This window comes from Syngnathus floridae, chromosome 19, assembly GCF_059516105.1.
Source record: "Syngnathus floridae isolate MCC-2025c chromosome 19, RoL_Sflo_1.0, whole genome shotgun sequence".
NCBI classification, from domain to species: Eukaryota; Metazoa; Chordata; class Actinopteri; order Syngnathiformes; family Syngnathidae; genus Syngnathus; species Syngnathus floridae.
Window position 1 is genome coordinate 1,636,785 of NC_142431.1, and position 21,563 is coordinate 1,658,347.

Consider the following 21,563-nt stretch of genomic DNA (forward strand, 5'->3'; position numbering starts at 1 on the left):
GCCACAAGAGGGCAGCAAAGGATAACATTTTATCCTTGACAATAGGCGCGTACTAGTCTTCCAACTTTATATTATGTAATGCACAAACTTACCAAAAGATACAACAGAGTATATTTATTACAATAATTTAAAATATGTATAGAATGTACATACAGTTGTTATTTTACAAAAGGGTAAGATCAACTTTGTTCAGGTGATGTTTGTGTGAGTAAAATTTAAAAAAACAAAAACACTTTTGAGCCATTGTTGTTGTGATTATGGTAGCAGCTTACAGTGTCGTTTGTTCAAAGTCGGGTCTGGCAGGAAACTTTGTCAGTTGGGAAAGCCGTTGCCATGGCTTCCTTGTCGTGTTGGTCGTCCTCGGCTTTGGTGGGGTTCTTGTGCTCGTGGTACTCCACCACCGGGTAGGTGACGGCGGTCAGCAGCAGCATTGCCAGCAGGATGTACAGTTTGTACTCCAGACACAAGAAGGTGCTGTATGCAAACGCAATCACAAAGCCCAGAGATTCCCACATGCGGTAGTTGGCGAAGGCCGCCTCCTTCTCGGCGGGGAATAAGATGCCGTACAGCGCTGCCGCGACAACAAAGACAAAAGCAACAATGAATACGAGGACTCTACACGCAAAAAATAAAACAAGTCATCCATTTTTGTTGCATCTCCTGACCGTTGGTCTGCGTCTGCCAAATGGCGTCCGCCATTCCCCACAGGGCGGGATACACAAAGAAGACAACCATCTGGTCAGGATGAGGCCTCCAGTACAACAACCCAATGATGCACGCGAAGTTCGCCACCGCCGCTAAAAGAAAATCAAAACATTAGGAATTGTCGATAGAAAACAGCAATAGGCACGACAGAGGCGGGACTTTTACCCAGTAAGAATAGCGCCGCCCTGCCGGTGTAGCGAGCCAGTCGTCCAAAAAGGAAGGAGCAAAGGGAATTAGATGCCCCGAAACACATCATTACATAGCCCACGTAGTGAATCCCCAAGGCGCACGTCACGTAGTTCTGAAAACAACACGACCTTTATTACATCATCGACGGTGATAAAGGACAAATAGTAGTGCAAGCTCACCTTGGTGTACTCGCCGGAGAGGAAGCTCTGCTCAAAGCCGCTGTACATGGTGAGCGGGATGAGGATGAGCATCCGCCAGTCCTTCAGAAGACGGAAAGTGGCCAGGAAGGTGTGGCAGAAAGGCTCGCCGCTGCCGCGGAAACGACTGGCCTGCTCCTGGTCAATGTTGTCCAGGAACACGGCCACGATCAGCATGGCCAGCACGCCGACGCCAATGTAGCATCCGACCAGGGTCCACACCAGTTTCTGCTCCGGCCTGCTGGTGGTGCTGTTCGAGGGGATGATCAGGCCGCAGTCTGCGGCCCCGCAACCCCGGAGCTGCTCTTCCGAAATGTCGGCTGCCAACACATCATTGACACCTCAGCCACATTTTCATCATTCAAACTGCTCCTGGTTGGTGCAGTGGTTACCTATGTTAGCGTCCTGCCCGAAGATGAGGGAGGACATGAGGTTCCCCCACACGGCCGACGACTGAAAGATGAAGAAGAAGATGCCAAAGTACTGGTTGATGACGTCCGGACCCTTCTTGCCCTCCACGGCCGCCTGCTTGTTGCCCGAGACGGTGAGGTAGGTACACTTGGCCGACCACAGAGGGGAGCCCCCCAAGCCCAAGATCACAGAGGTGGGGATAAGCGTGTACCTGAGGAATCATCACAATTTTCAAAAAGTGCCAATGTCCTCCCAAAGCGACGCAAGCAGAGGAGAGAACGTCAACTGCACATGGTCCTCACCATCCCGGGTAAAGGTTCCCAAAAGAGTAGGAGACGTAGCAGGCCATGCCGGCCACGATGGTCCACTTGCAGCCCAGGTTCTTGATCATGATGGGAGGCAGGAACATGGAGGAGATGATGATGGACGCATAGATGACGCTCAGAGATGTCACACCCATGCCCTCCTCCGCATTCAGGCTGCTCTGAAGAGGGAAGCCCCATAACATAATGTATCTTTAAAAATCAAATGTGGCCTTTGGACACAAAACGCAAAATGAATCATGACTGCAATACAAAACTGATTTAGAATTCAAATAAAGCTAAAAAGTAGATTTGTCAGTATCTGAGAAAACAGAACAAAATTTTAGGAAGACAAATGTTTGTTTTCATTGAAAATGAAAAACTTGGATTATGAAAATGAAGAACATACAAGACAAAATGAGCCCATATAATACAAGTTGAGCTTGTATTTTTACCTGGAGGCTCTGCAGTCCACCATACGCCGTGAAGAGCGACAGGAAGCCCAGCGACACCACCACCACATTCTTAAAGTTGCGGCTGACCATGGTTGCGCTTCCAATACCCAAACACAAAAAAAAAGAATAATATTTTTCTAACAAACTCTCACAACTTGCTGATGGTGGTGACTCCGGAGAAATAAACGGCTGTTGACTGGAAGAAACTTTCTGATACTCTTTTACTGGCAAGAACAAAGTGCACCCACATGCGTGCGCACCCACACACTTATCTTTCATTCTTCACAATATAATGCATTAGAATGTCTGTGATGAGCACTTGTTTTATAACTACTGATACCAGGAACTATTGCATTGTCATCCACACACACATACACATACACAATGACACACACATGCTTATCTTTGGTCTTCATGTCAATATTTGACAATATGACGCATTAAAAAGTTGATGCAAACTCACAACACATCTTGGGAGTGTTGGGAATAACTCCCAAGGGAGTTTCCACGTGATTCTATTATTACTATATCCACTGGGCCCCAAATTCTGCAATTGAAACCGAATATGTGACCGGTGCCAGTACACGACAAAATGGGACTTAGAAAAAAAGCAAAGGGACTCACAGGGATCACGGACATATATGAACTCACAATGCTGTTTACTTGCCATTCGGACTAGATAAGAGCACTCCCGGATGGAGCCAGAGGGCGGCCATTTTACGTTGCCACCGATGGTTAAACGGGGGAACACTCAGAGTGTGACGTGATTAATGCCCATTAGTATTGGCTCGTGAGTGAACGATTCGTTCAAGAGAACTAATCCTTTCAATGAACGAAAGTGAGTGGACGATTTGTTGAAGGATTTGTTTGAACGACTCTTTTGAGTGACATGATTCTAAAGAGTCAGTTCACTTAAAAGACCTGGAATACACATCACTAATGCCCATCCCTGGCATGGATGTAATGCTATCTCGACGTCATGGTTACACAGCAGCCGTGGTAAAGGCCAAAGGTTTATGGAGAGTTATTCTCAGGGCGTTGACTTCTCGGGTTTACAACCACGCTGTTTGTTATTTACAAAACACACGCTGTCGCTAACAAGTTGGATTAGGGCTGAGTCGGGTTTCTAGGCAGATGATGGGTTTCAAATTTGATTTAGTTTCAAGAGAGAATTATTTTTTTTTAAACTATATTCCATTTTTATCTTTTAACAATACACTAGGGGTCGCTGTTGACCTATAATGCATGTTAAAAAGTATTTCAAGTGTGCAGTGAAAGCCAATGAGTCATGAGATTTTTTGCCTTTGAGTCGAAAGAAAGGCTGGGACGTGAATTTGTATAAAAAAATATAACATTTTTATTTCCAGCTACAAAGCGAAACATGTAACAATTTGTCACATTGCTCAATAAAATATTAAAAAATACTGTCGTCCAAACAAAAGAAAACAAAATCAACAACAAAAAACCCACTATTGATACATTTTGGAACAAGCACACAACAAATACAGCTTTTAAATTAACTTACACTGTACAAATATATACACCATTTACACGTTTCTGCTTGGAATGAACTAACAATTCTTCCAGTCTAGTAATCTTTCTCAGTGCCGTGGTCACTCACGCCCACTTGCGTCCGGACGGAAACGCTGACCTTTGGACAGGGCCCACATTGAGGCCTGTGCTAACACACACACACTCACATTCACACAAACACACACACGAAGGGGAACAGTGGCCCGGCTGTGGTGGGCTGCATTCACCTGTCTGGGCGGAGGAGTCATTACCCGCCTCATTGAGAGGGGAGGTCAAGACTAAAAAAAATATAAAAAATAAAAAATGGACGGGGCGTGTTGTCCACATTATTACTAGTGCAGGAATCTCTCCCAGGGGCAGCAAAGTGCACTAAGCCGCACGCACAAATACACGCAACACCAAAAGTGGGCGTGGCTACTCTGACAAAGCAAGCACAAAAACAAGGCTTGTGTATATACAAAGGGAGCTGCGAGATGAGTTCTGTTTTCAAGTGACAAAGCGGGCGTGGGCCCTTTCCCGGCCGGGCCTCCCTCACGCCATGTCGCCCATCATCTTCTTGTAGTAGACGGACTCAAAGATGTCGTTCTCACCGGGGCAGTTGTGGTGGCAGGCGCACGATTTGATGAACATCATGTGCTTCTTCATGACCTGTCCGTCAGGGCACTTGAACTCCATGGGCAGCGTGGTGGTTCGGTGGGGGGTGCAGCAGCGGCCGTCCAGGCACACGCCGCAGAACTTGGGGCGGTACGACTTGGTGGTGGTGCAGCCCGAGATCTCAAACTTCATAGGCTTGGACAGGCGAGGTGTGCGGATGCACTTTTTCCCTTTCTGAGAAAGCAAGGAAGATATATTCAATTTTGAATCAATGTTGACCGTTATATAAGACATTTGTTTAAAGGTTGCAAAAAAAAATCACAAAGACGGCCTTTGGAATGGAGTACTGACCCGGATGCTCTGCTCCAGATGGGACTCGCAGGGGCGCACCATACACAAGCGGCTTTGCTTCTCCAGGCGGCACTCGCGATTGTCGTTGGTGACACGGGTGGAGACGCCCAAGCCGCAGGTCTTGGAGCAGGCGCTCCATTCGGTGGTCTGAACCAAGCAGTTCTCCCTCATCATGGACGGATCGGGACCGTAGGTCTCCTCTTCGCGGTAAGCTGCTCGCAACCAAACAGGAGGCAAATCAGCCAGATTAGCTGACGGCGCGCAAACAGGAAACGGCTCAGGCAGAATCGGATCAACCGAGACTCACCGGGTAAGACGGAGCCCATGAAGGTGTTTGTGTGCTGCGGGGCGTCGCACACCCACTCCTCGCAACACTTGCCGGGCACCTTGACGCGTCTGGGCGCCGGGCAGTCGGGGCTGGGCAGGCGCACGTTCATGGAGCACAGGGGCACGCAGCCCACCGCCCCGTCCAGGCAGGTGCACTGGTACTTGCAGCTGCTCTGGAAGCTCTCGCCGCTTCTATACACCATTCCTCCAAACACGCAGGTGGCGCCATCTCGTGCTGCAAACGCAAACATCATGCCATTGGTCAAATAAAACATGGCAAAAGGCAAGTGAAATAAATTGAAGGTTGGCAAAGAAAAGTCGAATCAACTTAAAACTGGGTCATTTGGACCTGCCACACTTTTGTACATCATCTTCTCGAGTTGCTTGATAAGCTCGTCTCACCTGTGCACACTCCGATGCGTCGATTGATGGGGGAGCCAAAGTCGCAGTAGAGGCCCTTGTGGGTGTCGCAGGCGTCCCTCTCGGTGCACAGCTCTCCCATCTGCTTGGCGCACACCCGGCAGCAGCCGCAGCCGTCGGGCACCAGGCTCACGCCGGGGGCGCACTCGGGGGGCGTGGAGGGGCACGAGCACGAGCCGCCGCACTCCTGACCGGCAGCCTGAAGGCGACATACACGCGTCAAACATACGAACGGTGGAAGGAACGAATGAATGAAAATAGCAAAAAGTCTTACCAGGGTCCAGATCAGGGCGCACACAAAAGGCAGCAATGTCACTTTCTTCATGGCGGGCATCTTGAATGGCATAAAAAGTTTCTTCCTTCAGCTGAGTAAGTCTTCCTTTTTTTTCCTTGATCAAGTTGATCTCTTGTCGGCGTCTCCTCGCTTCTGGAGGTAAAAGCTAGACTTTAGCTCGGGTCGATCTCGCTCTGAGTTCTAGCGGCAGCGCGCCGCCACCTTTATAGCGCTCGGCCCTCGGCGGAGAAACGTCACCGTCGGGGGAAGGCGGAGGCTGGGGGGGCAGCCCTGGACAAACATGGACATACTTGGCATTCTTTCCTGGCTTCCTGACCCCCACTCCAGACATCCCACATTCCTGCCGTCTGAACGCAAAGAGGAGGAGGAGGAAGACGACGAGGAGGAGGCCGGGCTAGCCAAACAACAGCCGGCTCACTCTCTCTAAACTCTCGCTCATCTGGAACAGGAAGTCTGCTCAGAGGAGGCCCGGGACCCCACACTGGGAATTCCTCAAGTCTGACTTCACAAATACAAAGCCTATAAATATGAATTTTCAAAAGAGGCGGCCACATGAAAAGGCAGAAACGAGCATGAATGAATGAACAAGAAGAGGCGGGGGAGGAAAAACTCATGGGGGCTTGGAGAGCCATCAAAAAGGTGGACTTGGACTCTAGGACGGTGCGGTTTGCGTCTGGAGGGATTTTTGTCAGCCCGCGTCATGGTTAAGATGGCTGACGTGTGAATTGCGTCGTTTTATCATTCCGACGCGCTCGCAGGCGGTTTGGGACGTCTGCGCTATCGCTCTGCGGTCCCAATAACGGCTACAGAGAATCTTTGAAGTCTCACATGAGAGCCATTTCCACTCCTAGTGGCCGCTAATGATCTCGCCTTGTCCTACTTTTAAAAATAATCAAGGCCTGATGTCATATTTTAACTCACTGGCCGTTACTAATAAAAAGACTCCTTTCAAAACATTCAAACCAAAACCATAAATAGGATTAACATTCCCGTACGTGCATGTTTTTTTCCTTTTTACGTGCGGTCCACTTCAAAAGTGCCTCGTCAGTGTATTAGCTGACAGAAGAAGTATGTTTGGTACAAGATGAACTTTTGGAGGTTCTGTTTTTCAGCTCGCAGGACAATTGGCGGGCCAGGGAGGAATTTAAGTGAAAATGCAGCCGCGGCGAGACGAGGCGAGGACGTACAGTACAGCGAGGCCGTATTGTCGGGAAGAACTTTCCTTGTTCTCGGCTCACCTGCCTAATGAGCTTTGGTGCGACTTGAGAAGACCAGGTGCAGAGCGTACCCGGGCCAGGTTTAAGTAGTACTTGAGGAAAAAGGCTAGACAGGGGTTTGTGTATTTTTTTTTTAGGTGTGGGGTGGGGGGGATCACACACCAGGCTAGACTCTTATGAAAGACAGGCCTGCTCCGTGGCCAGCCGGCCGACCGGCCAGCTAGCACATCGGAAATGAGAGAAAAAAAAAGAAACCTGGAGCTGCAGGAATGTGTGAGGAGAGCCAGCAGACAGTCTTGTTACTATTTGCAGGAAGCGTTGCCATATAAGGGTGTCTGCTCCTTCCCTAATATGGAGATGTTCACTCTTTCTACACTGGATGGGCACAGGAGGAAGACAAAAAGCCGAGGATATCGGACGGAAGCAGATGCCGTCGAAAACATGTCAGCTGTTACGTGCAAAGTTCAGCGTGAGATAATCTCGTCGGTTTAAAGGAACACGACACATGGCTGTGAGCGTTGTTTGAATTTTCGTGGAGCACTGTACAAGTAATAATTCTTCAATGGCAGCAGTCAAAGTGCTGAGAGCAGCAAATAATCGGCGCAAAGGTTGCTCCCCACCGAGTCTAGATTCGCCCGTGACCTCATCGTGTGACGTCACCGCGCTGGCTAAATGTAGCCGGCACCCGTGAAGTCGACAGGTGGTGCCATGCCAGGAGGGAAGGGGGGATGAAAAAAAGGGTGGAAAGTGCACCTCTTGTTCCCCTGAGTGGGTGCTTCCATCACGCCACGCTTGATGATGTCATCAATGACGCCGTCACTACAGAAAGGCTTCTGTGTTACGGCCTGAGCATTTCAAGGCTTTCCCACTTTTCATATCAGCATGATTTTATTTTTTTGTCCAATCAGAATTCAGAATGCCCTTCTAAGTATGTCAATCTAATCTGTCCAGGACAGAATGAGAATGTTGACTTTAGTATTGCACGTACAGTCAAGGGTACGAGCAAAATGTTTCCAAATCAAAACAAGTCCAGTGTCCTGGAACGAACCGTGCCGGGCCCGAGAGACGTCGAGAAAGTCCGACGCACGCGTGCCAACGCGTCTCCACATTTTATCAGCTCCCGGCTCGGCTTTGAGCTATATATTACGTTAGCGGCGGTTGGCGGCCCCTCGGAGGAATGTTCCCGCGGCCTTGGTCAAAAGCTGCCGCGCCGCTGCGTCAATTCTCAAAATGGCTTTACCTGCCGTCGTACTTTTCTGAACTCTCGCGGTTGTAAACAAGACGGCGGAATGCGGCCGTGACACATAACACTTACGCAGGCGAAATAAGTTCACACTTGTTGCTAGGTAGATTTTTCGGGCTGCCAACGTTTCAGGGTCATTATCAAAATTTGTCTCCAGCCGGAAGCAGTATTAAAGGAGTCGCTCGATATTCGTCACGCTTATCTCGAGGCGCCGCACTGTCACGAAGGCCAACGATTAATTCCAAACTGTTGACAGATGACAAACACTCAGCGAGGATGGAAAGTAATAACAGAGGAGCGGAGTTGAGTGATTGGTTCAGCTTATAATAATGTGGAGGGAGGTGTTGGTGGGCAGATGAATTGTCAAGATGGAAACGGTGTCTATTTAAAGGCTCGCCGGCTGGAAAAACATCCAGACTGGAAACATGCATGAGACCCCAGCCGCCGTTTTTTTTCTTCTTCTTCGGGCTGCGTTTTGAATTACGCCACTTTAATGGACGGCGATATATTATATACCCCAAGCATCTCCATTCCGCCGGGACGTAACTTTGGAAGCTCGACGCATTTTTGGGAGCAATGCTTCCTCATTAATCATTTAGCGAGGCACATTTTTTGAGGGAAAGGGCAAAGGGGGGGCTTTTTGTTGCCAACTAACAAGGGAGGCGATATCACTTACACCACCATACTGAACAAAGTGTCTTTCACAAGCTCCAGATTTTTTCAAAACAAGCCATGAAAAATAAAATCCAGCAAACCCTCAGTTAATAGCGAGATTGATTTTCTTTTTTAAAGCAATCAGTTTTCACAGCCCGGCCCCCCACAGGGCAACCAAAACCGTGACGTGACCCATGATGAAAACCAGCACGACCCCCACCCGCCCCCCTGAAGGCGTCCCGCAGGTGGACACTAGCAATAGACGCAGAAGGCATGGCAACACATGTGGACAACAACATGAAGGGGATTAGCTGCTAAGGCACACTGGAAACTTCTGTTTTAGCATCGGCGCTGCAGACAGCGGGACGACAATCTGGTCCTCTTTCAACAAACACCTCAGCTGCTGCCGTCAGGTGGTCCCCGTCGTGTGGGTCCCGGACGGACCCGTTGCCTGTTCCACTGACCTGTCTTTCGGGTTTCTTAACCGAGACGCCGCGTTGAGCGCGTAATACTTCCTCTCCTGGACCTCACACGCGCAAGAAACCATTGGAAGCGTCCCGCTGTTTTCAAACTTAAACATGCAAAACGAGGTCACCGGGTGTCTGTGACCCCCGCCAGAAGGTTTCTAAATATAGCAAAAGGTCGATCCCGCACACGTTGCCACCCACAGATGCACTGTAATCTCTCAAGGGCCAACACATTCTTCTCAGGGCTATTTGCTATTTTCACCATAGGAAATAATGGAAATGGAAAAAACTGTACAGTGGTCTAAGGTGGTCTTTTTTTTTTTTTACTTACTGGAATGCTCTTGAATGTGGTAAAGGAGAGCCATAGTTGAAGCAAGCAGTAAAACACAAATGTGAACAGAGTCACGCTAGGGGCTGCTGTGTGCCCCGGCTCACATCAAACACTCACACCAAGACTTTTGTTATGATCGATTCAACTAGGAGTCAACGTTTTGTAACTATTTTCATCTGGCCTTGGCGGTGGCACCTTTCACACATTTTGGGTCGGTGCCAGACTCAGTTCTACAAACGCATAGGGCATATTTACAGTCGGGATGGTTTCAAAGCGATCAACTGGGCTGCCAGTTCGCAGCCTTGGCAGCTGCGGTAAATTTACTCAGCTTGCGGCGATGTGGACCACATCCGAGCGCGCGGCCGTTTGAAGCAAATGCATATTGCTGCTTTAAAGGCGGCCGCTTCCCAGCAAGAACATGGAGCCCCCCCCGTCCTCGCATTAGCCTGGCGCGCGACTGCATAGCTGAGCTAATTAGCTTCCTGTAAAGGCCTTGGATGAAAACACGGCCTTAAATCATTCGGCGCTGCTTTTGTCTTTGCGGCTGCCAAGGTCAATGTTGACGTTCAAACGAGCTGTTTTTTCACAGGTGTTTTCGATCGAGGACGTGCCAACGCTTTCACCTTAACATTCCTCAAATATCAAAGGCGTTGTTTTTTTCTGTCATGGCAGCTTTCATGTCGCGTTGAGTAGTCGGAGCGCCGTTAGCGTCGACCTCAGGGTGGACGTGCTAATTACTGACAAGCTGTTTTGCGCGATTTGACCCACAGTGAGCACGGAGGAAGTTGCAACCGCAAGTCGGGATGTATTATTATGGAAGCCCGCCGATGCCGGACGAGGGTACATTCGAGGTTGGAGTGTTTAGATTATCGCATCCAAGGTCCAGCGTTGCGCTGGAGCCCATTATTAAGTTGCCCTCGCAACAATGGAAATGGAAAGTGACCGCATGACTTCGTTTCTCTTCGGGAGCGCAAAAAGTATTGGGCTTGATGACCTCAGTCGACAAGTGACCACGAAGCCTCTTCCATTTATTTCAAAGTGGAAAGGCACCACTAAAGGTGTTGTTTTAAATTTATTGTTTGGACGTATGTGGAAGTCATTCATCTACGCGGGTAACATTGAATCAAACTGAAACCGGCGTTCCCATGCTATGTTATAATTGGTTCCAGATACAGTATGATTTTTTTTTTTTGTTTTAACAGCAGAGTGCCTAAAAAGGACCCCTCCCTGTCTGGGCTTTTCCCTCGTGTAAGTGTGAGCTGCAAGGCCAAACACTCACGCTCAACCTGGATCGCCACCTCGTGCCGTCCGAGTCACCGCTCTCGTCCGACCGGGGAGGTCACGGAGGGTCACCTCTTCGGGGGACTCTGCGAAAACATTTCATTGTGTGACTCGATTCTTGGTCATTGTTTACTCACAACAAAAAGCATGGAGTGACCTCAAGTCTATTTTTTACACATGGATCTCCAGCTATATAAATCCAATATGGGTCAAGGTAACAGAGTGTTCTTTTCTGCTTCCGAAGCGTCTGGCAGTGGAAAAAAAACTTTTCAGCCATCACGGCGGCCCTCGCAACAACACGGAACGAGACGGACGGCGGATTCCTCAGCGAGGTGAGGAGGAAGTGATGACGCAGGACGGCGGCGGCGCTCAGCTCGCTGTCAAAAGTTTCACACGCCTATCCAACCTCGAGGGCGCTCACGACATGAGCTAATATGTCGTACCGAGGTGGTAAACGAGTAGCGGGTGACCCGTTTTGTCCATTTGGGGATGTTTACGCACGACAGACCACTACCAAGGATAAACAATCTTAATTTGAATTAAAAATAGATCCCACGACTATTACAGTTGCTTCAAATCGCTAGCTATGCTACATTAAGCTAAAAATTGTGTTCAAGTAAAGACGACTTGGCTTGTCCACTATTTGCTCATGAATCCATAAGCACCCAAGAAGGTGGCGCCGAGGAAGGAGCAAAGTTGTAATTTGCTGAATCAACAGAATATTTTGGAGTTAACAGTAAGGCCGCTGGATATTGTATAACTCCGTTGTTGCCATATAGCTCAAAGTACATTTTTAGCCAGTGCAGTTTAAACCCAATCCGTGCCAAAAGACATTAATCAGCCGCACCTCGTACGTCTAAACTGAGAACTCGGGGATTTGGAGCCAAAGTCCCCGGCGTCCGAAAACATCACGCTCATGGTATAGCTGTAATGATTGAGAAGTGCGGTGCGAGGGTTACGCAATGCCGAGGTGTTGTGTGACGCCGCGTGAAAGCCAGGCCTTGTCTGCCTCGGCCGGTTTGCGCGTCTCAACCGCTAGCTTTTCGCTCAAAGCCTAGCTTGTCTCCAGAGGACCTGTTCTCACGCCTTGACACTTCGATAATTGACACTAGCCAATTATCCCCCAAGTTTCCCCCCCCCACTTATGTGTCAAAATATCTGCTGGCTTTTTTGAAAGTCCGCAGTCGATTCAAAGTCAGCAGTGTCTCGGGCGGCGTTAAGCACATCGAGCTCAAAGTCGAGCGTATTCCGGTCCGATCACGTTGGCAGGTATGTTTGCTTTATTGCCCCTGGCAGGACGGCCGTTCGGTGCTCGTCAGCCGCCCGTGTTTACGCAGGTGCGGGACGTTCGGAGTTGATTTTCACGGCGGCCCAATTGGAAAAGGGGACGCCTTTATACTGTATGTGGCATTTGACTGGGCCGGGCCCAACGAAGGCATTTCCTCAGCTTACTGGAAATGGAGCAGTAAAGGGTTAGAAACATGTCACGCAAAGGGGAGAAATATTTAAGTGGCAGGAGCTCGATGGACACGGGTGTCATTTAGTAACGTTTCTGAACATTTATCTTGAGCTAAGATTTCTTATTTTGGGCCTGTTATTGGTTTTCAGAATTTGACTGGCCAAGTGGGGTTGACTAGTTTGAAGCGTCGGCATGTTTTTAATTGGCCGGCGATGCGATGCTGTCAGAGGGATGGCTCATCTGAAAAATATGCACAAGAGTCATAGATGGATCAGGCATTTTCTGGAAATCTTGTGTCATCCTTTGCTGTGCTTCTAGAAGAAACTATTACATAAACGTGATGATGATTTGCCAGACATTCTTCTGCAAAACATGGATAGAGCAAAGGAGCTTGTCCAGTCAGCAACGATGGCGTTAGCAACTGCAGAAGTTTGATTTTACTTTTTGAAATTGTGAGACTCTTTGGACCGAACACGGACTTCAGCTATCACAACACGACCGTTGTGGTTAAATAAACCCTAACCCCCAGTCAATGTTTAGTTTAACATGCTGCTGGACGTATAGTACGTAAGGTAAAAGTCGATGAGCTCCTGGACAAAGAACAAGCGTATACATTTTGCCTTGATCTTTCATCTTGGCTGCGTTTGCCAAACAAACAAGCTGCGAGGGGGCCCGAGATGTACACAAGCTAAAAGTCGACGGGCCGCTATGTACGCGCCACTTGAAAAGCTTGTCAACTTTGGCCCTCGCCCTCGAAATGAGCCGATGCTCAATGAGCCGCACTGTTGCGGACGCAAACACAGATGCGCGCCTTAAAACGCGCTGGGCCGGGTTGAGAAATTTGAAAGAAAACAAACAGGATTCCTGAGCGCTGCGCTGTGGCGTGAGGCCGCTGGACGCCGGCACAAAGAGGGGCCTGTTTGGCGCCGCGCTCCGTCCTTCCAGCGAACAGAACGGAGGTTCTGCCACGCTGTTGACCTAAGCTACTTTAGAATGTTTGCGCAATAGTTTTCTGACCGCTTGATTAAAAATATCGTTTGATGGTCCCTGCCCCGAGCGAGGGGCAGTTCAGACCGGTCTGATCGAGAGCCACGCGAACAACACGGCCTCTCATCAACGTGGAAAAGTCGGCCACAGGCAAACGATTGAGGGCCCGCTTGGCTTTTTTTAATTATATAATACGAGAGTGACTCGACCTGCGAAATGTCTGTCACGCCGCTCAACGCGCCAACAGCGTTCCAGCATGTCATCGGCGGATGGAAACGTCAGTCAGTCGATGCGACATTTGCTCCAGATGCAAACAGATGGATAACCCCGTTCATAATTTCCAATTTCCATATTCGGGATGCCAAACATTTCCTCTTCCGTGTCGGCATAACCAAAAACCGTCAAGCTGTTTGCTGACTGTTCCAATATGCGTTGCGTAATGCTTGTTTCCAACAAGTGATCCACGATTTTTAGGGAAACCTATTGAATCAAATAAAATATTGCTGTGGCGCCATCTAGTGGACTCTTGGCACCAATGAACTATGTTGATGTAACGTGAGGAACTCCTTTTGGTCAGGCCTTAGCATCTATAGGCAATAGTATGATAAAAATTAGAACAAAGACCTTAAGGTCCTCCCAAAAATCGAGTATCAGTAGCTGGTATCGGCAGCCTCCGCAAGTACCCGATAACACATTTTTGTTGAACTACTAGTCACATGATAGTTTGCGTAGACGAGCTAATAAAGGTACTTTATTACTTCATGGTCTGCCGGCTGTACCATTTTTCTTAGTGCAGACAAAAAAACAGATGTCGGCGGGTGTTTGTGGCTTTTTTTTTTTTGTCCTCGCAAAAAAGAAGACCATTTGTTTGGTTTCTTGACCGAGTCAAACGGAAAGTAGAATCAGACATAGAACAACACTATAAACGGCCCACTCACATTCACACGAGACGCTACATGCCTCCGCCAAGGCCAACGTGAGCAAAAAAACAAACCCTAATAAAAATCTCGCCAAGCGCAGGACCGAAAGAGCAAAACATTCAAGTGGACATAAAGCCAAATTTCCAAGCTGAAAATGCTTTTTAAGTGGGAGCCAGTCAGGTATGCGAGAAAGTTTGTGTTGCTAAACGAAAGGCATGTGCGGCTGGCAAACAGGAGAAGGATATATTAAGGCCACCGTAAAAAAAAAAAGTTCGTATTAAGAGCCTTGTTTGATGTGGCGCAAGATTTATAACTTGCAGGGGTCAAACTAAACAGTCCACAGCGGAAAAAAAACTGAAATGCCCAGTGACCCGGTCCTGCTTTAAGATGATTTTTTTTTTTTTTAATCTTACCGGAATACACAAAATACTAACACTCGCTGATCCTTACCAGAAGTCATGTTTACACATATAGCTACTGTTCATTCATTCATTAAGCCTAGCCAGAAGCAACTTAGATTAAACCTACGCCAAAAATGAATCCCATTCACAAGTATTTCCTTAGTAACTATTTCTCACATTTTACTGTTGTACTGCATTTTAATTTTTAATATTTAGAAAAATTCAATTAGGATTATTAATTTTTTCATTTTCTCATGTTCCAAACAGAGCATCCGCGCATTTCAGCCTGAGAAAGGGAAAAATGTCGTCTGCGCTTCCACCAGGTGTGACGAACATCTCACGCCGCTGCGAGTAAACGCCGCTTCCTCACCCCGCCACCCGGCGTCCCGTTTGCCAACCTCTGCCCCCTCCCCTTTTAACCTCTGACCCAGACGGGCCGCTCCGAGACTTCACTTGTTAGCTTTGTCCCACTCAGATGTCAAACTACCTTGAGTGAACGCAGAGAAAAAGTGTGATGCAACTACAGTGTCAATTCCGGCTGCTATTTAACACAATAACAAAGAGCAAAAATTTGGTGTGCGTGTACCTGCATGTGTGGTCCGACCACATCCTTTTTTTTTTTTCTTCTTCGCAAGAACAACACGGCCACCTGCGAGCTACCGCCATGGTTCCTTCCCACCAACGGCGAGGTTGGTCACGCAGGTTGCAACGCGAGTGGCGTCACGCGAGGTCATGTTGGTCTCCCCGCAATTCTCCTCCATGGTTACGCCACTCTCTGCAAACATAAGAGGCCCGTTTCAACCTAGATGACATTTAAACTCGCAAACTGATTATTTGAAGACCTTTTTGTTGCCACATAGAAAAAAAACACCGGCCTTGCGGGATGGAAGTTGTTAACCCAAAACTGAGGACAAGCTCAGAGATGGGAATTCACCCAATATGGCTGCTGGCAGACTTTCTATACAATTTCGTTAGACGTTCTGTGTCATAAGCAAGTACACCCGAGTGTATTTTGGCTGAAAAGTGTCACTTTGAAGCGGCTTGAACATCCAGTCACATCCCTCGCTACCTGGCAGGCTACTTCTTATTGAGGAAAACATCAATATTTGCTAAAATAAGACCAACAGAAGCTTCTGGAGCAGCCACAACGCTTCTGTGGGCCCATGCTAACCTTCAACGTCTTTAACTTTGTGTACACGCTGCCATTGCCAGCTGTAGCTCATCTGTATTTATGAGCAAATATTTCTTTTCGGGGAGCGAGAGTACATGACAGAGAAAAAATATTTTGGAAGTCAAAGTTGGCATTCCTGGGCCACCGCGAGGAATTCTGAGGATGCAGGTACATCAACAACTGGGATTTATTGGGAGGCTGATGCGCTAATGGAATAAATGCCTGCTCAAGTTAACGGTTTCTGCAGGCTTTCATTAATAACATCTAAAAATAGCACAGTTTGGACATCTGGGTCTTCATTACAACTGCTGGCAAGTTGCAATGAAAGAAAAGAAGAAAGGCACCTATTAAAATACAGCCATTAAATTTCAAAAGGATTAATGAGAAAAACGGATGAAGGTTTTTTTTTTGGTGTCCTAGATCAATGCCTTAGACGGTCTAATGAAAATAGCATCATAATGCACTATAGGCCTTCATAGCAGCATGTTGCTATTCAACTACTGCCCCCTGCTGGGAGGAACACCCATCACCGCTCAATACTATCATAACATTGCCATAGTGTACATAAACATGTTTTTTTTTAAAAATAAAAGAGGTGATGCAAAAGTGAAAAATGTGTCACCTCAACTGTTGAGATGACCTCAGCGGAGCAACGTTTAATTTCCATTAATCATGGAAATGAGCATCATTCCTTACCTTCACACCCGCGTGAACGTGAGCCGGTCCTCAGCAGGGCGACTGTCAAACGATGGCGTCATCATCATCGTCATCATAGGAATGATTCATTTGGCAAATTCTGTAATGAGCACTCAGTGATATACAACAAGTTGGGCTTTGACATTTTTTTTTTTAAAGTTGCACTAAATCCTCAAAAGAACATTCCGTCCTTTTGAGTACCAAATGAATCGATGAATCTGGAACGTCATGGAATGTTTAAGGTGAACGATTAAACTGCTCAAACTGTACACCTTGTTGAGTCTCTCGGGGAAAAAGTACGTCGTCGGAAAAATGCGCTGGGCTCTTTGCAGCAACTTGCTACATTCCAAAAGAAGCGGCATTCGCACCTCCTGGCGGTCCAGATGATGTATTCACACCTGGACGGGTCGGCCAAAGCTTCTTCCATAGCTGTGCCCGTGCCAAGGCAACATTTTCCTCCCGGGCGTCACCAACCTGTTACTTCCACCTCGCCGCCAGCCAAGGATGCAATGACTCGCCTGGCGTTTACGAGTCGCCCTGATCTCATCTCCCAACGTGGCAGCCCGTTTCCAGCGCCAAGATGACGCACGGCATTAGTACTAAACGGTTGTTTCGATTTTAACCCAAAATTCCAAGCCCACAAGGTTCTGTTACTAGCCCAATCTTTTTTTTTTAAGTGTATGGATTTCAATCTGTTAATTGTGTTCAAATATTTGCAGAGAAGTGTTCAAAATGAAATAGGCCATCAGCCAACAGTTGCGTTTTTGCTGACTTAAGTAGTCTCGGAAATCAGGACGTGCCGCGTGGACACCATTGACAAGTTGACCTGGTGCAACACAGTTCAATAATTGTAATGATGTATGTAGTGCAAGTTTAAAATGCATGCAGAATATATATATATGAAGACAACAAATTACCTGAGCATGTTCTTCATTTGGTGCTCTTGTACTGGCGGCGTCACAGCAGCTCAATTTGCATACCATTCCAATAACGACTCACTCCGCTATGATAAGATATATTTAATAAAATGGGCACATGGGAGGCAGCACATTTGTCATTTACAAAAAAAAAATATACATGCACATTTTGATCTGTTATTTACTCACCATGTTGTGATGACTGCTTTTAGCTTCCTTCATATCAACAAGAAAAAGCAACTTCATGTTAAGCGTCTCATTCCACAATATAACCTTCTTGAAAAATCTCAACTTAAAACCATGCTATGTTAATTTTTGCTTAGAAATTAGCTGAGTTTAGCCAAATTGTGGAATAACAGCATTAACTGTGAGGATTGCACATAGAATGATTGCCAACAAAACTAGACCCACCTGCACAAACTCAATGGAATGAAAATAAAAGAGCTTCATCAAAAATCCATATGGCAATTCTCTGTTTTGGTGAATCTGTTGTTGTGTCTGGCAATGTTCATTACCGCCACCTTAAGGCCTGAAGTGGAACACCATTATCAGGTTTATTTTTAGTGCCGCACCACCGGTGCCATTCCAGTTCATCGTTGACAAAGATGTTTGCTTTAGCTCTTATCGCATTGACTCTGACTCGCTGGTGTGTGCATACCCAATCGAGTGGCCGTTGAGCTTTTACATTTCTTGGCAGCAGGAGACGACGTGAAGCGTCGGGAGGGGTGCGAAGTAGGAGGACTCACTGCTTGGAGGCGCCCCAGATGATGAGGCCGACAACGACGGCGACGACGACCAGGATTACAATCAGGATGCAGATCTTCTTCCGAGAGCTCCGCTTGAAAGACAAAAAAGATGAATAATGTTGCGAGGGAACTCTTGTGTGTCTGTTTTCCTAGATAGGGAGCTTACAGGGTCATCGACCGTGTTGCGTAATGCTTTTTTTTTTTCTTTGAGCACCTCTAGCTCATCTCGTAATGACCCGCAGCTTATCTCTTTTACCTGATAGTCGGCAGCACGTGCAAGCTGCTGCGTGGCACTCTGGACGTTCACGTCTGCACTCTCCACATTGGCCTCTATGCTGTCTGCAGAGGACACATAGGGTCAGGAAAGGGGAGCTGATCAATTTGCTTGCGTAGGATCTATTTCATTTATTTACATCTGGGTGGACGCACAACTTTGATGTTCCCGTGCTTCCTCCCGGATAAAAAGCATACATATTAGGTTTGTTGGAACTCTTAATGGGCCATAGGAACGAATGTGGTTGTTTGTGTAACTGGCCTTTCACCTAATTGTAGTGGGGACAGGCTCCAGCTCAAACATGACGCGAATATGGACTACAAATAAATAAATAAGTAAAAACAATCCAAAATAAAATGAAAACAAATTCAAATAAATACAAATCCTCATTTAACCATGATATAATTAAGAAAAATGCTGCTTACCAATCATGTCGCCTTGATCGTGCACCATCGTCCCAAGGTCCTTGAAGATGTCATTGATGTCTGTGATGTCTGACTGCAAACCAGAAGATGACCAAGTTCAACACGCAATGCTCATACTGACTGCCGAGTATTTGTGTTTGACGCGTTGGACACCTCCAGCTGCCTGATGGCTGACTCTCTCTCCTGGATCAACCGGAGATCATCCTCGCTGACGGCCTCATCCTGGTCTTGCACCTGCATGTCACTGCAGCAATGCAAGTTTATTGTCATTTTTGGCTGACAAATTTGCTATTGTGTTTTAAAAATGATATTTTTTCCTCTTTATTGCAAATGCATTTAGGCATTCAGAGGGTTCTTGAATGGAAACAAAACCTCAATGGAGTTCAAATAAACAAATGCGCTACCTTGGGAAAGGGGTGACACTTCCATAATGAGGCTCAGGCTGGCCACCCTACAGAAAAAGGTGAACAGGATCACAAAATGAGCAAACATGAGAACCTCTGCCACCAGTGCCAAACAGTAGCAGTGACAGCTCGAGAGGAAATGCCAACAGCCGCCATGCAGACTGGGGCTTTTCCTCACCGCAACGAGGCAAATTTGCTGGTCCAAGCTACTCACCGACACCTTGGAGCTGGCTCTGACCCGGGCCACAAACTCTCGTTCTTTGTCGGCCGCCAACCGCTGCGTCTTCTGAAAGGTGTTCAACGCCGCCGAGAAGTCGTTGAGCAAACGCTCTTTTTGAATCTTTCTCTGCCTCTGAAAAATGAAATTTTGTAAGCCAAAGTATTTCTCTTTGGACAATAAGAGGCAGTACCTGGTCTGCGCCCACAGGAAGCGCGCTGAACTCCTTCATGAGCCGGTCCGTCTCCTTGGCGAGCTGGTTACCTTGTTGCTGGTTCTGCTGCCTGGCGACCAGTCAAGACAGTCACAGTCAAGAATTTTCATCCCTAAAACTTGACCGAGCATCGCATGAACTCACAGCGTCTGTTGCAGCTGGTCGCTGTCCTGATCGGTTCCAAGCAGCGACAGCGCCCTCTGTAGCTCGGAAGCTGCACATAATTGTCAGGAACATGATATGATGTGGGTTTAATGCGACTGTCAGATGATGTCATTCAAGTCAAATGTGTGCGTTTGTATTACTCAGCAGGGTGAGTCTCTGGATGTTGGAGCTAATGAGTTGAACCAAAGCATTGGGCTCCTCCGGAAAGCCAGCCTGGTAGGCCATGATGGAGAACTGGATGGAGACACAGTAGTAGAAAAAAGACACGTTGTTGTACTTCCTGAAATAATTCAAATTTATTCAAAAAGGAGCGCCCAGCTTTACTGTTTCATTGCTCCAAAACAGATGGAGTGGTGACATGCGGAAATGAGCCTCAGGGATGGCTAAAAACAAGAGGGCGGACGATCCATGGATGACTTGTTTTCGACGTGCTATAGACGTCCGTTTATGCCAAACACTCAACCGATAAGCGCGTCGACTTCTAGGACTTACGGAGCCATATTATAGTAAATCATTTTTTTAGGTTATCGCCATTTTAAAATGTGAATTCATCAGGGAAAAACACCCACAGGACATTCGTGCTCATTCCTCCTCTCTAAGCACCGTCCCCGCCCATTTCAAGTAGACGACAACTTTAAGTCATATGTACAAATTCAGTGTTACATTAAAGGTTGTGTTTAGTTGGGAGAAAGAGCGAAAGGGTGTTTAAAAGTTTGACTAACCTTAGCTGTGGTTGAGGAGGAGAGTTGCTTCGGGACACTTCCTGATGTCGACCCGCCTTGACACGTGACGTAAGGACCCCGTGACAAATCACGAGTCGATGGAAAAAGGTTTTAAAATATATATTTATTGTTTAATTTATATGTTTTAAACAAACTGAATAAAACGTGGGGGTAATAACATAAAATGACGACTATTGTGCTCTTGAAATAAATTTAGGTGACGGATACACTGGCTGGCTACTTCCTGGTGTCGTCACGCCCCGTACGTGACGTCATTTGAGCGCACTGTAACGTTATGAAAAAAATAAAAGTTTTGCTTTTGAACGCACTTTTAATATAAGAGATTGACATCCTAGAGAAAAATATTTTTTCGTTTCCAGGGATAATTTTGTTAGCCTTAATATTATATACATGTGCCTATTGAGTATCCCCGTACAATACCAAACAAATTTGAGTGACTTTACTGAATTACAAATTTCACTGTCTTTAAATTCTAGGAAAAACGTACCTCACTGTGCTGTTTTTTGGACACACATGCAGTCACATGGCATAGACACTGGTTTGCACAATACTTGGTCTATAGTACACTTTGTACATCTTCATACATGCTACAGGACTATGGTCTTTTGAAATGGTAACATAATGCAGAAGAAAAAAAGTGTTAGCTTTAATGTGACCCCCTTGTAACAAATTTGCACACAACAATATTTTTTTTTCCAAATATGCCACTTTTGAATCACTTTTCGATACCAACGCAAATAGAAATCCGCATGGAAAGTCAAACATGATGTTTGTGTGATCTAGAGTAGGCTACTGAACTTCTATTTCTAGCCATGCCAATGATAGGGTCAACTCTTTGGCAGAGATTAAAAA

General features: G+C 46.9%; 3 protein-coding genes across 9 annotated transcripts; all 3 read right to left on the reverse strand.

Annotated features, from left to right (window-relative positions):
* Positions 1-99: 99 nt before the first annotated feature.
* unc93a (unc-93 homolog A) lies at positions 100-3,039 on the reverse strand. Of its 4 annotated transcripts, none has more exons than XM_088362269.1 (9): positions 2,884-2,985; positions 2,722-2,806; positions 2,260-2,359; positions 1,805-1,986; positions 1,484-1,713; positions 1,074-1,411; positions 871-1,006; positions 666-797; positions 100-571 (listed from the first exon to the last, which is right to left on the reverse strand). In XM_088362269.1, the coding sequence occupies exons 3-9, from the start codon at positions 2,347-2,349 to the stop codon at positions 285-287; spliced, it is 1,395 nt and encodes a 464-aa protein (XP_088218395.1). In that variant the 5' UTR covers positions 2,350-2,359; positions 2,722-2,806; positions 2,884-2,985; the 3' UTR covers positions 100-284. The 4 variants fall into 4 exon arrangements, with proteins under 4 accessions (XP_088218395.1, XP_088218394.1, XP_088218396.1 ...); XM_088362268.1 differs by having other exon boundaries at positions 2,260-2,356; positions 2,723-2,806; positions 2,884-2,984; XM_088362270.1 differs by lacking the exon at positions 2,722-2,806 and having other exon boundaries at positions 2,260-2,356; positions 2,911-3,039.
* Positions 3,040-3,592: 553 nt separating this feature from the next.
* Positions 3,593-18,048, reverse strand: ccn2a (cellular communication network factor 2a). Of its 2 annotated transcripts, XM_088362280.1 has the most exons (11): positions 17,935-18,048; positions 17,713-17,739; positions 17,524-17,609; positions 16,607-16,706; positions 15,326-15,514; positions 10,971-11,058; positions 5,759-5,911; positions 5,467-5,683; positions 5,045-5,299; positions 4,738-4,949; positions 3,593-4,620 (listed from the first exon to the last, which is right to left on the reverse strand). In XM_088362280.1, exons 7-11 carry the CDS (start codon positions 5,828-5,830, stop codon positions 4,324-4,326), a joined length of 1,053 nt encoding a protein of 350 aa, XP_088218406.1. In that variant the 5' UTR covers positions 5,831-5,911; positions 10,971-11,058; positions 15,326-15,514; positions 16,607-16,706; positions 17,524-17,609; positions 17,713-17,739; positions 17,935-18,048; the 3' UTR covers positions 3,593-4,323. The 2 variants fall into 2 exon arrangements, with proteins under 2 accessions (XP_088218406.1, XP_088218405.1); XM_088362279.1 differs by lacking the exon at positions 17,935-18,048 and having other exon boundaries at positions 5,759-5,908; positions 17,713-17,835.
* stx7l (syntaxin 7-like) lies at positions 17,611-20,798 on the reverse strand. 3 transcript variants are annotated; one of them, XR_015854431.1, is made up of 11 exons: positions 20,691-20,798; positions 20,109-20,202; positions 19,948-20,017; positions 19,783-19,873; positions 19,587-19,724; positions 19,373-19,419; positions 19,122-19,212; positions 18,969-19,041; positions 18,526-18,608; positions 18,182-18,361; positions 17,611-18,052 (listed from the first exon to the last, which is right to left on the reverse strand). XR_015854431.1 is itself a non-coding variant. In XM_088362288.1 (10 exons), exons 2-10 carry the CDS (start codon positions 20,191-20,193, stop codon positions 18,266-18,268), a joined length of 774 nt encoding a protein of 257 aa, XP_088218414.1. In that variant the 5' UTR covers positions 20,194-20,202; positions 20,691-20,776; the 3' UTR covers positions 17,611-18,265. The 3 variants fall into 3 exon arrangements, 1 of the variants encoding a protein (XP_088218414.1); XR_015854430.1 differs by having other exon boundaries at positions 17,611-17,739; positions 17,935-18,361; XM_088362288.1 differs by having other exon boundaries at positions 17,611-18,361; positions 20,691-20,776.
* Positions 20,799-21,563: the final 765 nt, after the last annotated feature.